At 35.7% G+C, this 16476-nt stretch overlaps 1 protein-coding gene across 2 annotated transcripts; it reads left to right on the top strand.

Annotated features, from left to right (window-relative positions):
- The first annotated feature begins 13392 nt into the window (after positions 1-13392).
- Positions 13393-16162, top strand: LOC108477281 (putative protein NRT1/ PTR FAMILY 2.14). Of its 2 annotated transcripts, none has more exons than XM_017779787.2 (4): positions 13393-13635; positions 13753-13970; positions 14532-15100; positions 15208-16162. In XM_017779787.2, the coding sequence occupies exons 1-4, from the start codon at positions 13515-13517 to the stop codon at positions 16034-16036; spliced, it is 1737 nt and encodes a 578-aa protein (XP_017635276.1). In that variant the 5' UTR covers positions 13393-13514; the 3' UTR covers positions 16037-16162. The 2 variants fall into 2 exon arrangements, with proteins under 2 accessions (XP_017635276.1, XP_052878456.1); XM_053022496.1 differs by having other exon boundaries at positions 13507-13635; positions 13818-13970.
- Positions 16163-16476: the final 314 nt, after the last annotated feature.

Genomic DNA, 16476 nt, shown 5'->3' with positions numbered 1-16476 from the left:
TTGGGCATGTGACATGATCATGTAACCCTACTCAGAGAGTTATACAGGTGAGGACACGAGCTGGGATATGGTAGTTTGTCCCTAGTTCGAAGGTTACACTGCCTGAGACACGAGCATGTGTCTCAGCCGTGTTCCATATGACTCCTATTTTGTAAATTTTGTAACGTTTTTCTAAACTTTCCAAATTGTTTCAAATTGGTCTCAATTTGCTTCTAAGCTATTTTTAAGGCCTTAAGGGCTCAATTTAGGGACAATATGCATGTGTATGAATGATTTATCATATTATTTAAATTATTGAATGTTAAAATGTTTCTGATTGTACGGTAATGCTCTATATTCCTAACCTGAAGATGAAGATAGGTTAGGGGTGTTACAAAGGGATTATATTAAGGTCGTATTAAAATTTCGTTAAGAAAATTTGATGTTTAAATTGTTAATTAGGTAAAAAAGACTAAATTTAAAAAAGTATAAAAGTTGAGTTCTATTAGTTAAAAGGGTTACAATGGCTACGAAATCTTAAAATAAATTACTTGAACGATAAATATACCATTTAAAGAGTTAGTGGATATGCATGGATAGGTTTTAATGAAATTTTGATAACTTTTAAAGGTTAAGTGTGTAATTGAATAATTAAAGCCTAAACTAAATAAAAAAAATTTGTTACATCTTCTCCAATCTATTTCTCCACTGAAAACTAAAGAAATAAATAGTCGTTTTAGGGCTTTGGCTAGCATATGTTCTTGCATAGTATGTGATTTCGGTCTCATTTTTAACGATTTTTATGTTTTTAAGTTTGTTTTAGCTTAATCTAGCTAGCCTGGGGGTTAATTTGCAAAACTGTTAAAGGTTGAGGGACTTTCCATGGATGTTTTTGAATAGGTTCTGGTGTTATTTGATAGATTATTAGTTTTGGTTGTTAAACAAACATGTTTTGTTAAGTGATTTTTGGTGAAATTGTAATTAGGGATCAAATTGTTAAAAGTATAAGTCCATGGGTTTTGTTGTGAATTATTGATAATTATGAGTTGTTTCAATGTCTCTTATAACATTGGTTAAGTTGGATTTAGGCTAAAATGAGTTATATTTAAGTTATGCGCTTAAGGACTAAAGTGCAAAAAGTCAAAATATTAAGGGTAATTTTGTAATTTTTGATAAATATGAATTGTGGATTAAATTTAATTCTAGGAGTACTTAATTGATTGAAATTATCTATTTATATCAAGATAAACCACATTCGGACTTAAATCGAGGAAAAGTTAAAGCTTTGGATTAGTTCAAATTTCACTTCTACGACTTTATTATCGAGGTAAGTTCGTATGAACTATGATCGTTTTAATGTTAGTTAGATTAACTATTTGCTATATTTTTTAATATAAATGAATCTATATATAAATGTGTCCATGTTATGATGAATTGACGGATAGCGAGTCCCGATTAAACCTTAAGAATTCTTAGGATACAAATGACATGTCATTAGGGATTTCATGTTTCGAGTGCTGGTCTTGAATGTCCTACTGATGGCTAAGGTCCTGCATTTTTTGTAAATTCCCCACAGCTCGTGTGAGCAGCATTGTGTAGCTTACATTCTGACCGATAGCTAGTACGAGCAAGCCTATTTCACAACTCGTGTGAGCATTGATGTAAAGGGAAGGATACGATTATAAGTGAAGGCACACTATGTGTGAGCTTTCCCGAGTATCCGATGTAATTCTAGGTGGTTCAACGGTTAAGAAAAGGAAATGAAATGGTAAGTACACAAATGGAACACAAATGGAATAAATCATGAATTTATGGAACGGTTGATGAGTTAAATGTATACATGGGAATCTACTTATTTATGGTTGAATTCATTTGTATCATGGACATGTATACTAAAATATGAGTTGATGATGCTTGTATAGGCTTATGTCAAGCTTATGGTTTTGGTTGATATTATATTTATGCTATAAATTGTGAAAATGAAATGGTAAGTTGTGTTTAAGTTTATACAAGCTTACTAAGTAATCGTTGCTTATTAGTTACTTTCCTTTGTTTTATAGATTATCGAAAGCTCGACTGGTTGAAAACTCGTCAGAGAACTATAACACTATCTAGCAATCATATCGGTAGATTTTGTGTATTTTGGCCAAGGTTAATAATGGCATATATAGGGCTTTTGAATTGGTAGTTTATGGATGTGTTTGTATGTTTAAGCTTTTGGAAGTTATGTTGGTTTGGTGCACTTTGATGCCTTACCAAATTATGTCATATTGGTCACTTTTAAGCGTTTGTAATTAAGGTTCCTTTGGTATGTTTTGATGGCTTGCAAATGGTTATGTGTGGTAGTTAATTGGACTAGGCTATTATGCTTGGAAATATGCAATATTAACTTGTTTTGGTAAATGATGTTTTTGATATATTTATGGTACCTTTGAATGATGAATTAGGGTGTTTGAAGTGGCATGTTTATGTGTATTTGAATGATGTTTAAATCCCTTGATTGTGTGCCCAAACGGTTTGAATGGTTAAGTATGAATTGGACTTGAAATGGCTTGATTTTAGGTCAAATTTTGGGTTCACACGACCGTGTATCATCTGTAGAATTTTAATGTTTTAAGTTAGTGAGTCACACAAACTAGCGCACGGACTGACACACGTATGTGTGTGGAAACTCAATGAGTTACACGGGTGAGGACACGGGCTGGGACACAGTTGTGTGTCCCTAGTTCGATTGTTACACGGTCTGAGCTATGTCACACGGCCTGGTCACACAGTCGCGTGACCCTTGTTTTCAATTTTTTCATCTTTTGTTTTTCTTAACATATATCTTGTTTCAATTTAGTCCTGAATTGCTTCTAAGTTATTTTCAGAGCCTTGAAGGCTTGATTTAGGGACCAAATGCTTATTTTTTATAGGTTTTGAATAAGATTAATTTATTTAAAGTTATAATGATAAATGCTTTTCAATTGATCGTTAATGCTTCTTAACCCTAATCCTGTAATAGAGAAGGGTTAGGAGCATTACAGACATGGAAAACATCATGTATACAATCTAATTCCAGATGCAACTCCAACTGATAGGCAATTGGCCCCACTTATCTCAAAATCCAATAAGGCCCAATAAACTTAGGGCTCAACTAGCTGTTATGACCAAATCTGAGGACCTTCTTCCACGAAGATACTTTAAGGAAAACCTAATCTCCCAAAGCAAACTTTATGTCTCTCCCCTTAAGATCCGCATAAGACTTCTGTCTTTCATAAGTTGCTTTAAGTCGATCCCAAATCAATCTGACATTATCCTCGATCTCAGTAACCATATCCGGACCCATAACCCTCCTCTCATCCAACTCAGTCCAACATAATAGATTACGACACTTACGACAATATAAAGCCACATATGGTGGCATCTGAATATTGGAATGAAAGCTTTTACTACAAGAAAATTTAGCTAGTGGTAGAAGCTCCTCCCAACTACTATGAAAATTGGTAACACAACTCTATAGCATATCCTTCAATACCTGAATCACCCTCTCGAATTATCTTTCATTCTATGGATGGAATATAGTACTGAAGTCTTATCGAGTACTTAATGCCTCATGCAATTTCTTCTAAATCAATATGTAAATTGAGGGTCTCAATCTAAGATAATCGACATAGGAACCCTATTAAGTTTTACAATCTCGGAGATGTATAACTTTGCTAACTTCTACAGAGAATAATCAGTCCAAAACAAAAAAAAATGAGCGGATTTGGTTAATCGATCCACGATGACCCAAACAGAATCCTCCTTAGTGGATGTTAAGGGCAAGCCACTAACGAAGTCCATAGATATATATTCCTATTTCTATAGCATAATCTTAACTGGTTGAAGCAAACCTGAAGGAAGTTGGTGCTTAGCCTCAACCTGCTGGCACGTCAAACATCATGACACATAATCGGTCACCTCATGTTTCAACCCGTGCCACCAGTACAACTCTTGGAAATCACAATACATTTTATTGCCACCGAGATACATAGCATAATGGCTACTATGCACTTCCCACAGAATAGACTGCCTCCACTCAGTGTTGATGATGATTCACTTAACTAACTAAAATCATGACAAAGGCAAGCGCACCTATCGAATAATAGTATAGCTGGTGAGTCAGGAATATCGTATCTACGAGGACTAAAAGTACTAGTACTTACTATCTTTCTATTATCTAGCCTGTAAATTGAAGAAGTTTGTTTTAAACCTAAAATTATTTAAACTAATTATTAAGATGCGACAGAGAATTACGTAAGAAAATATTTGAATGAACCAATGAGAGAGACTTCACTTATTATTCTGAATCTGAATTAAATGATTTATTCACTTTCCTTGATCCGTAAAAATCCCTAAATTATATTAATATCTCTTTCGAGAGTAAAAATAACTAACTCTAGGTTGATTAATTGAAATATCTTTCTAATTAAAACCCCTTTTGTCGCATTAACTCGATCTATGGATTCCCCTATTAGATTTGACTCTAATCCGGTAGATTTATGTCGTCCTATTTCTAGGATTGCATGAAACTCCACTCAATTATGCCAGATCTACTCTTAAACAGGGACTTTTGCTCTACTGAATTAAGCACATCAATCATGAATTAATATCCTGAAAACATTAAAACATGGAATAACTATACATAATTGAGATAAAGAAATCAAGTATTTATCATGTAATTTAGAAAATTAAATAACAAGATCCGTTATAGGTTTCATCTTGCCTAGGTATCTAGGGAATTTAGTTTATACTTAGGGAGGAAACATCACAAAATTGGGAAAACAACAAAACATAAAGAAACCTAAAACTTCTAGAGAAGTTGACTGGAGATCTTCAATCTTAAAGGAGATCCTATTTCTGAGTTGATTCCGACGGTGTTCTTCGAGTCATTTCTTCGTTCTTCTTTGTGTGCTTGCTTAGGTCCTCTTCTAGTGTGTATTTATAAACTTGAGAATGCTTAGAAACCCTAAAAATTGACTTTTTTTGCTTACTTGGGAAACAGGGTTCAAAATTGATACGGGTTGGCACATGGGCGTATGGCCAGCCTGTGTATCTCACACGAGCGTGTGCTCAACCCGTGTGGGAATGACCAGGCGGTGTGGATCCTGAAAGTAGCTCGTTTTATTCGATTTTGGCCCGTTTTCTAATCCTTTTGCTCCCTTATGCTCTCCTAAGTATAGAAACATGAAAATAAAGGATTAGAAGCATCAAATTCACTAAATTATATAATAAATCATCCAAAAAACGCATCAAGAATGGGATTAAATTTGTTACTTTTATGGCTTATCAAGTTCCATTCAGCACACAATGCAACTTCTAAAGCGTAAAACACCCTCATTGTTAAACCTAAAATCTGAAGTCTTGCCCTCTTCAATTTGTTGAACCCGACTAACTAGAGACACATTCAAAAGCTATTTATCTCAAATATCATCAAACCAAGTCAACTTAACTTACAACTCGGCCAATAAACCACCATCCTCAAACAAAATTAGGCATGCAAACATCTCCATCAAGTCTAATATAGATCTCTGACTAAAACCATTAGCCACAACATTGGCCTTACTAGGATAATACTCTATGAAACAGCCGTAATCCTTAAGCAACTAAAGTCTTCTATGTTGCTTAGGATTGACCTCTATCTGAGTGAGGAGGTACTTGAGACTTTTGTGATCAGTTTAGATGATACACTTCTTACCATAAAGGTAATGCCTCTAGATTTTCAGTGCGAAGACAACTGAAACTAACTCAAGATCATGCGTTGGATAGTTCATGCGTTGGATAGTTGCCCTCATACGACTTAAGTTGTCTCGACATTTAAGCTAACACCTTACCCTATTGCATCAACACATAACCTAAACCAGTGTGATATGCATCACTATAAACATCGAATTCTTTCTCGAATTTAGGCTATATCAGAATGGGTGCCTAAGTCAAAACTGGTTTGAGCTTTTCAAAGCTTGATCATCAATCCACAAAAAAGGCATGTTGTTACACAATATTGTAGTCAATGGAGCTACGATAAGCGAGAACTCATCCACAAATTGTAACATCCCAAACCCGGCCTGGTCGAACCTGACCATGTCACATGAGAGTGTTTTTAAAAATGCATTGACCTTCAAATCATTTCAATTATTAACTTTTACCTAGTTTGGGGAAACCATGTTCTAATTGATTTAATTTAAAACATTTTTTTTACGCGAAAGCTTTTGAAACCCAAATAATTTTTGGAAACCATTTCATTTACGAAAAATCTTAGTTTATTTTAGGAAAGCCATACTTTGTTGCATTGCAATTTATAAATCTATAATCAATAATTGAAAATCCCAAAATAAAAACCAAACAGTCTCAAAGTTCATCACACATAAAATACCAATAAGAAATAAGCGATGTAACCGGAAAAAAAACTGTAAATAAGCAGTTTGATAATGGTGGTCACCATTTAGCCCTCCGCTGTATCGATCCGTTAAGTCTGGGGATTACCTACACAGATTAAATAGAAAAGGGTGAGTTTTCATAAACTCAGTGTGTAATCCCCACAGAAGATATACACAGTAGCAGAAGTCAGTCATATAACCAAATAACAGATAATCCATGCCTGAGCCCTTTACAGAATCGGTGTGAACCTTAGTCCACTTAAATACATAATCAGATATAAACTGGGCCTTAGCCCATCTCAGATATCACATGCATAACAGAGCAGAATAGCAGAATCGTGCCCACCAGCCCTGCACACCAACTCTGTGCAACCCATCACACCATGTGGGGATAAAATCAACCCACCCATCCCAACACACCGTGCTGTACCGAAATGCTGCACATAATCAGACAATTGCAGTTATATTGCCAAATATTAGGCTTAAAAGCTTTTTCAGAACACTTCCTCCATCATAACACCAACCCCACCCCGATGCAATGCATCATACAAATATGACATGCTATAATGCAACTTAACAGATCATACAATTGGTCATATACGCATGCTAAGAGTAACATATTTAATACATACATTACATAATCAGATCACAGAATCAGGGGTCTAAGTAATGCTTATAGACCCTACAGTAGGTCACAGTCGACTTGGGCAACCTGTGCAACCTTACAGATTATTTTAAAAAAAAATGGGCTCACACGCCCATGTGGCCTGCCCGTGTCACCTACACGCCTGTATGGCCTATACGACCTAAATTGGCCTTGGCCGTGTAGATCACACGGTTTGGCCTAGAGTCTCACACTCCCGTGTGGCCTACACGGCCCCATTGGTCGAGCCCGTATGTCGTACATAGCCTCACCTGGCCATTACACGGTCGTATCCCTCGCGCACGGCCTGGCCTCGTCAATCACACGGCAGTGTACTGCCACATGGCCTACCACACAGGCAACCACACACTCATGTGGCGTCGACATAATCATTTTTTGACTTTTTCTGTTTCTCGTTTTCTATGTTTTCGGGTACACACCTGGTTTGTTTTCAATGCGTAATCACTCCCAAGCAAACCCAAGCCTATAATTGAACACGTTTTACTCAGTTAATCTCTTAAACGATTGAATTGAACTAAAAAACCAAAATGGATTAGACAATCTCGAGCGTAAAACCCTTACCTTGTGAATCACGAACACTTCCCACTATGATTCGACACTAGAATAACCTCTCACACCAGATTTTCAGCTGTCAAAATAGTTAACAAAAATCCCAATTATTAACTTAAAAACCAAAACTTCAAGTCGCCAAAACCACTTACCGAATTCGCACTATACTCGATTGGAAAACAAGGAACCGTTATAAACAGCAAAGATGAAACCAAGAATAGAGAAAAAAAAAGAAAGATAAAAGAAGAAATTTTGGCAGAGATGGAAGGGAGAAAGACAACTAATGTCAGAACCAAAAGAGAATTTCGGGAAAACTAAAGTTTGAAAAAAAATAGAAACTAAACCAAATTGGTAAATCCTTTCAAATTTCCTCCACTAGACCCATCTCTGGTAACTACTCAGAATTCTACTACCTCTAGAACTCTATTGCAAAGTCGAACAATAATAAACCTCCCTCCCTCACGCAGGTATTCAAACTTCAGGCGTCCAACACACCAACACACATCTTAACCACTTGACCAACAGGCCCATTCTGATATGAAATTACAAATATTTTAATATAAGCCTGCTGACTAGAATTTAAGGCTTAATTCAGGAAAAAGCCAAAATTCGCCAAAGCTAGGGCTTGAACTGGGACCTCCTACACACACCTAGAATACTTAACCACTAAAGCAAATGCACATTGGTGTGTCAAACCTTATAGAAACAAATTAATAAGATTTGAGGCGTTACAAAAATCTTCTATAATACCCTACCAAATCGAGAAAACTCTAAATCTCAAACACATTCCTAGGTTGTTTCCACTCAAGAATAGCCTTAATCTTTTTCGAGTCTACACAAATACCCTTGATATAAACCACATGTCTCAAAAAAATAACTACCCCCAACAAGAATTCACGATTTCTTAATTTGGCATAGAGTTTCTTCTCACATAGAATCTACAGAACCACTTTAAGATGCTCATCATGATAAATTTCAGTCTTAGAGTTTACTAGAATATCATCAATGAATACCACTATAAACTGATCCAGATACGACTGAAATACTCTGTTCATGAAATCCATGAGCGTAGTTGAAGTATTCTTCAAATTGAATGGCAAAAAAAGAACTCGTAATACCTATAACAAGTCCTAAAGGCAATCTTGTTCACAACAGATTCTTTGACCTTCAAATGATGGTACTTAAAACGAAGATCAATCTCGGAGGATACAAACGCTCCTCAAAATTGATCGAACAAATCATTGATCCCTAGTAATTGATACTTATTATTTATCGTTAACTCATTCTGCTATTGGTAGTCTACACACATTTTTATTATACCATATTTCTTCTTCATAAAAAGTACTAGTGCTTCTCATGGAGACATACTAGTTCTAATGATCCTTTTATTAAGAAATTCCTAAAGTTAAACTTTCATTTCATTCAGTTCCTTCAATGTCATATTGTAAGGAGCAATAAACACGAGAGCTGTCTCAAGTAGTACCTTAATTCCGAACTCAAGTTCTCTATCCGATGGTAACCCTGGAAATTCCTCAGGAAAGACATTCAAAATTTTTTTAACTATTTGAATGCTCTCAATAGTAGAACCTTCACCACTTGTGTCATGCACATAGACCAAAAACATCTCACACCTTTTTCAAACTAACTTTTCAACCACTATAACGGAGATTACATTAAAGAGGTAATCTCGAAACTCGTCAACCATCACAATTTTCACCCCATAATCGATTTTTAGAGTTATCCTCTTTATTGTAAAATCCAAACTAACTCAATACTCCACAAGCCAGTCCATGCCCAAAATAAAACCAAATTCCCTAAACTGTAACTCCACCAGATCACCTAGAGACACCACCCTTTGAATCTCTAGTGGACATTTCCTATACACCGTACTAACTTGCATTGATAGGCCTAACAGACTAATTATAGAAATCCCACTAGAAGCATTCTCAGTAGGAATCCTTAGATTACCAGAAAAAATACTAGCTACATATGAATGCGTGGAATCAATGTCAATCAACAAAAAATATAGACAGGAATGAATAGTAAACATATTGTCTATCATGTCGGCCATATCTCTGTCCTCGCAGCGCCTCACCGTAGATACTAAAGCAAGTTGCCTCGCCTCATTCTAATTAGCACATCTATCTGGTGCCCTCTGTCTTCGACCCAAACTATTACTACCCCTAGTTTGACCACAATCCTTATGTGGCTATTGTACCACCCTCTACAGTTGAACTAGACCCTAAACTAGAGCTTTCAGCTGATCAACTTGGTATTGACAATCCTTAATGCGATGTTCTATAGACCCACATCGAAGAAAAGCTCTCAACCTCCTCTAACACTCACCCGAATAGCGTCTACCATAGTGACCAAAAATCTAAATCCCAATAATACCAATTGTCGCCTCAACATGTCGAAGCCTATCAAACCTGGCTTCTTTCTTAAGTTGCAGAGCTAAACTAGAAGGACTTGAATCCCTCTTATTCTTATTTTGACCTCTCTCTTTCTCCCTTATTCCGCACTCCACGTGCTTGATTTCCTCGGTAATCTTAGTCTTTTCCACTAATGTTTCAAAGACTCGCTCCTGCTGCGGAGCAACTAACACTTTTAAATTATACAGTAGTCTGTCCTCAAAATAGACACTCTTATCATAGTCAGAGGCTATTAAACTCTAAGCATATATTCTCAGGCTCAGAAACTTAGCCTCATAAACTCCAACCTATGGGCCTCAATGTACCTCAACCCTACATACTTTTTCTAGAAAGCACTTTAAAAGAAAGCCCAGGTCACACGCTCAGTCTGTGTGCCTTACTCTACTAATTACCACCACTGATATTGCATCATTCAATTTCTTCTCTAAGGTGCAGTCCAAGTCATTCATAATTCTCTCAGTGGCCTCCAATCCATACTCGGCCATAGTAGCAGTAACCCTAGTAACATCCTTAAACAACTCAGCCCCGTTGGAATAGAGTCACTCAATTTTCAACGCTCGACCTCTAGATCCAGATTGAGTCCTAGTAACCCTCTGCAATACCCTTAACATAGCTTGGGATAGTGCATCATCCCCTACACTTTGAGCCTGGGGTTTAGTCTTTGTGGTAGGTGTCTCTACCGTCTATAAAATGGGTATGCTTCCAAAAGAAGACGGCTCAGCTCAAGCCCTTTTACGACGTCCACCATGCCCTCAAGTACCACGTTCACAAATTCCTCGAGTACTTATTATGAATAATTATCTAAATTTTAGAATTTTATGCATTAGCTTAGGTTTATTAAAAATCATAGGTATAGAGTTTTATCATAGTTATGACAGTCTCTTTTCTAAAGCAGAAAAGTTTTACTCTACAGTCTCTACTAAAGTAGCTAAAATAATTACTTAGATCGGCGTTGGAAACTCGAATTCACTTTTTATACCCAAATTTCAAAATTCATCAAAAATCCAAATATTTAAAATGATTTTCATGAAGATTTTTTAACCTAAAAATCACAATCTGAGTTTTGAACCTAGGTTTTCATACCACCAAATGTTGCCTAAATATTATGGCTGAATCTTGAGGAATTACATAACTTGTTTTTAACTCATAATTTAATTTGAAATTGTGATACAGATACATATTCAGATCCTACCCCCATCTCTACACATCATCTTCGTCCATCCCTACACAATGAATAACCATCCAACCCTACACACCTATAAATAAGCGTATGTCACTTTTCATAATAGCGCAGTCAAGCTTCCAGAAATAGTGCGATAATCTGCCAGAATCAGATAAATGTGGTCAAGCCACTGGAACAAATATGTGGTTTAAACCGCTAAATAAGCTAGATCATTAAACAACCAACACTTCCTCCGTCACATCATTATCCAACCCCAGTACACATTCAGAACATAATACATACTCAGATGCATACAGATGAATCATGCTTTGAGTGATCAGAACATGCTAACAAAATTACTAGATTACTTATCATATATGAATTTCACATTATTGACATACTTGTAGTAATTACACATGCATTATTCATATCACAGACATCACGTACAGAAGTAAAACAAAGCACACAATAGCCCTACAAAATAACTAACATCAAATCGTACTTCAACTATGGCCGTAACCAAAACTTACAAAAAAAAATTGGGCCCACACGGCCTAATACACGCTCGTGTGACATACACTGTCCACTTAACCCAACCCTGGTGGCCCATACACCTGCCACACGGTCGTGTGGCTCACACAGGTTGGCACACGGCTGTGTGACGTCAACAGTACACCTTTCAGCTTCGCGTCATTTATAGCTTTTAGAGAATTCCGTTACACACCTAATTATTTCTAAACCTCGATGCAACAACACACTTTTAGACCCTAAAATCATCGTTCAACACAAAACAATTAATGACAACATACAAAATTTAATGAATAATTCAGCGACAGATGCTAAGCATTAGACCTTAAACACCAACAACCAACCCTTAAAAGATATTCATTCACTTACCCTTAAAGAAACCACAACTTCCAACAAAAACTAAATCGTCAGAGGAGTGTTCGTCTCAAGATTCTCACCTGAATGATTTTAAGATAATTAAACCTATGCCACATAAAATAGCCAAATCCTCAATCAAAATCTCACATGAAACCAAAACAACGCACTTACGCAATAAACGAATAATACTAATGAAGAACTTCATTTATCACACCGGAACTTCTCTCCATCCACAAGTTTACACACACACACACAAAATTCATTAATTAAGTTGGCTGTGCACCCTCATATGATATATATATGATGAAAGTATTATAAAAACTTTTGTATTAAGAGTCAGATTATATTTATTCTTTTTATTCAAAAAATAGATAAATTAGTTTTTGTACGTTAAATTGAAGGGCAATTTGATCCTTTTTATTAAAAATTTTATCAATTTGTACTGTTAAAAACTGGCGTAGCTAATGGAATAATTAACCAATGACATGTGCTGTGCCACATGTATCTTATGTTGATGTACATAGATCAATTTTTAACAGTAGAAATGGAAAAAAGTTTTAATAGAACGACCAATTTGCTCTTTGATTTAATGTACATGTATTAATTTATCTATTTTTTTAATAGAGGAGGCAAAATATAACTTGACTCTTAGTACATACATTTCTATGATACTTTTACTGTATATAATTTAAATTAATCCACTTCTTTTGCTTTTAGAATAAAATATATTTTTACTTTTTGTATTATAGGTTTGACATTTAAAATTTAAAAAATTTTACATTCAAGATATAAATTTTAGTATTCAATATTTTATGATTTAAAATTTAGAATGTGGTGTTAAGGTTTTAAAATTTCTTTTAAATAAAGTTCAAGTCTATAATTTTAGGGTTTTATAATTGGGGCTTATAATTTAATATTTTGGTGTGTAGTGGTTAAAGTTTAAAATTTAAGAATAAATTTATTTGCAATTATTAGTAAAAATTAAAATTGAATTTGTGCATCATTCACTCTACAAAAGAGGGACTGTCAGGTCCTTCAATCTTAGAATGTCTCCCTCTTCTGGTTGGCTAGGGTGATGCATAGGTAGGTGGCTTAGACAGTAGACTACCTCATCATAACCCTCCCCCATCAAGATCATTGACGCCAATTATACATAAATCAGAAGTGAGTATTTCTTTTAACAGGACGGAAGCCGGATCCATTATTTAAATCACAAGTTACTATTAATGAAACAAGTTAATTACCTCACGCAATCATCTTAAAAAGAAAAAAGAGAGTCTTGGTGCATTACAAACACAAATCACATCTGCTTTGTCCTTGTAACATTATATTATTAAAAACCTCATCACGTGCCTTGCGTTTTCAGCTCTTATTTCATACACTACATATAGAAACCAACCAGACGTGGGTCTATGTGATGACTAGTCTCATTTTCTTGCACAAAAATGTCAGGGACTTGCAGTTCTTTCTCTCCATCAGAAGAAGAAATAGGTGCTGCAGATTTACAAGATACAAATACAAATCAAAGGAAGCCTGCAGGATGGAAAGCAATGCCTTTCGTCTTAGGTGCACCCCTCTCTCCCTCCTCTATGTAAAAGTATAGTGGCATTTCTGCCGGTGGTTGTGTAACGTATTTATGATTAGCTTATTTAGTGAAAAGGGTGTGGCTTTTCCTGAGTGCAGGAAATGAAACGTTTGAGAGATTGGCATCATTCGGGTTGATGGCAAATTTTATGGTGTATTTGCAGAGTGAGTATCACATGAACCAGGTTAAGGCTGCAACACTCCTTAACACCTGGTCTGCTGCTTCCAATTTTGCTCCGGTTATTGGTGCCTATGTCTCGGATGCATTCATCGGCAAATTCTGGACCATTGCTTTCGGTTCATTTTCATCTCTCCTGGTACCCCAGTAATTTTTGTCTATTTAAGAATTACAAGTCTATGACAATCTTGCTTGCATACACAGAGTCCTCGGAGGCATGAAAAATACGAATTTTATATGAAAAACATGAAGAAACAAAATATAATTTACCACTTCTGCCGATGGAGTTGGAGAAAGGGCTTGATTCATGCTATATTTAACTATGTGATTGGAATAATTCTTAAAATTATATATGAAATTTGATATAGAGTATAACTTGATAAATAAATATTGATTTGATGCTATTACAGTCGCATCATTTTATGTTTACTAACATAAAATAATTAGATTTATATATATTTTAAATGTAAATAATTAAATTAAAATATAATTTTTTTATATATAATTGAAAAATATTGAAATTACTTGTCAATTTTAATATATTGCACATTTAATAAAATTCAAGTTTATCTTTTTATGATATATATAAAGTTAGAGAAGCTAACCATATTATTGTTGTAATTATAGTAATTCATAGCCTTGTAAGGGTCTTTAAATATGCCTGATTAATTAACACGTCATATCAACCAATAACTGGCAGGGAATGATAATCATGACTGTAACAGCTTTGTTACCACAGCTGCGTCCTCCGCCATGCTCCCATGAAGGACAACTACATGGGCAATGCGTAGGCCAGAATAAAGCTCAACTTGGCATTTTGATTGCAAGCTTGTGTTGGTTGTCCATTGGCACTGGTGGAATCAGGCCATGTAGCATTCCCTTCAGTGTTGATCAATTTGATTTAACAACCGAAGAAGGCAGAAAAGGAAACAACAGTTTCTACAATTTGTACTACACTACTCAAACAATTGTTCTGTTGATTACTCAGACTGTTGTGGTTTATATCCAAAATGATATTAGCTGGGCCTTAGGCTTTGGGATTCCAACACTCTGCATGCTCTTCGCTATTGTTTTGTTCTTTGTTGGAACAAAAGTTTACATATACATAAAGCCGGAAGGAAGCGTCTTTGCTGCTGTAGCACAAGTGTTTGTTGCCGCTTACAAAAAACGACAGCTTAATCTTCCAGTTGATGAAGTAGATGGGCAATTCTATAATCCTCCATTCAGCAGAAGCTTGCTTCCAGAACTCCATCCCACCAGACAGTACAGGTGATGTATTTGTTTCTTCTTAACCAAATACTTTGGCTACATGAATTCAAATATAAATTCTTTTGCGAGCAATAATTTGCTTTTTTTTTTCTGTGTTTCCTCATCAGTTGCTTAAATAAAGCGGCTTTAATCGTGGGTGATGAAGTGAAGCAAGATGGTTTATGCGAGAATCCATGGAAGCTTTGTAGTGTTCAACAAGTTGAAGATGTTAAATGCCTAATAAACATTATCCCCATTTGGCTTACCAGCGTCCTTGGTTTCCTAGCCATGAATCAACAAGGAACTTTCACGGTAGCACAAGCCCTTAAGATGGATTTGCACTTTGGTCCCAGCATAAAGATCCCTGCCGGTTCAGTTGGCGTCATTACGCTGATTGCAATCGCAATATGGCTACCATTTTACGATGGAGTCGTAGTAGCAGCGCTCGAGAAAGTCACAAAGCAAGAAGGTGGAATCACACTTCTCCAAAGAATAGGAATTGGGAACCTTTTCTCAATCCTAACAATGTTAGTTTCAGGGTTCATTGAAACAGAAAGAAGACTGTCAGCCCTTTCGCATGGCGGCACTGATGGAATTGCTCCAATGACAGTCATGTGGTTAACGCCTCAGCTAATCCTGATTGGATTCTCCGAGATCTTCAGTATCGTTGGACTTATCGAATTTTACAACAAGCAGTTCCCGGAGCATATGAGAAGCATCGGAAATTCTCTAATCTATCTCACCTTTTCTTTCGCAAGCTATGCGAGCAGCACCGTGATCAGTGTTGTGCATGATGTGAGTGCAAGGCATGGCTCGAATTGGTTGTCTGACGACATCAACACTAGCAAATTGGACTATTTCTACTTCCTAATAGCAGGGATATCTTCTCTGAATTTCCTTTTCTTTCTCTTCTGCGCTCGAAGGTATCACTATAGGAGTAGTGTAAAATTAATGTAGGCTAGTGTTTGGCCATGATCAAAGTATTTGCTTCCCTCACAATTTACATAAACAAAAACTGTGCAATGGACGGATATATATATAATTGATAAATTTTATGTATATTTTTTTTTAGTTTAAAAGAAATATACACCATTATATAGTAATATTTTAAGTTCACATGCAATTTTGCATGTAATTTTTAAAATGCTTTGCAAATTTTAGAATATAAAACCAACGATACATTATTAAAGTGTTAGGAAACATGTTCTAAAGGTGTGGCTAAACTTGTACTAACATAAACAACCACATCTGTCTAGCACAACATGAAGTTTTAATTGGCAGTTTTTTATGCTTGTATTTAACATTATTCTATCTTGTAAAATAGAATTAGGTACAGAAATGTGTGAAGACCTTTCAAAGATTGACATAAGAGGTGTGTATTACTCAAAGACCAAAGG

This window comes from Gossypium arboreum, chromosome 12 (assembly GCF_025698485.1).
Source record: "Gossypium arboreum isolate Shixiya-1 chromosome 12, ASM2569848v2, whole genome shotgun sequence".
NCBI lineage: Eukaryota > Viridiplantae > Streptophyta > Magnoliopsida > Malvales > Malvaceae > Gossypium > Gossypium arboreum.
The sequence above is the reverse complement of the archived record's forward strand: the minus strand, read 5'-3'. Positions and strand labels throughout refer to the sequence as shown.

Coding starts and splice junctions, on each gene's coding strand:
- LOC108477281 (XM_017779787.2), top strand. CDS start 13,515: ATGTCAGGGACTTGCAGTTCTTTCTCTCCATCAGAAGAAGAAATAGGT. Junction 13,971..14,531: donor GTTCATTTTCATCTCTCCTG/GTACCCCAGTAA, acceptor AATAACTGGCAG/GGAATGATAATCATGACTGT. Junction 15,101..15,207: donor CATCCCACCAGACAGTACAG/GTGATGTATTTG, acceptor TTTCCTCATCAG/TTGCTTAAATAAAGCGGCTT.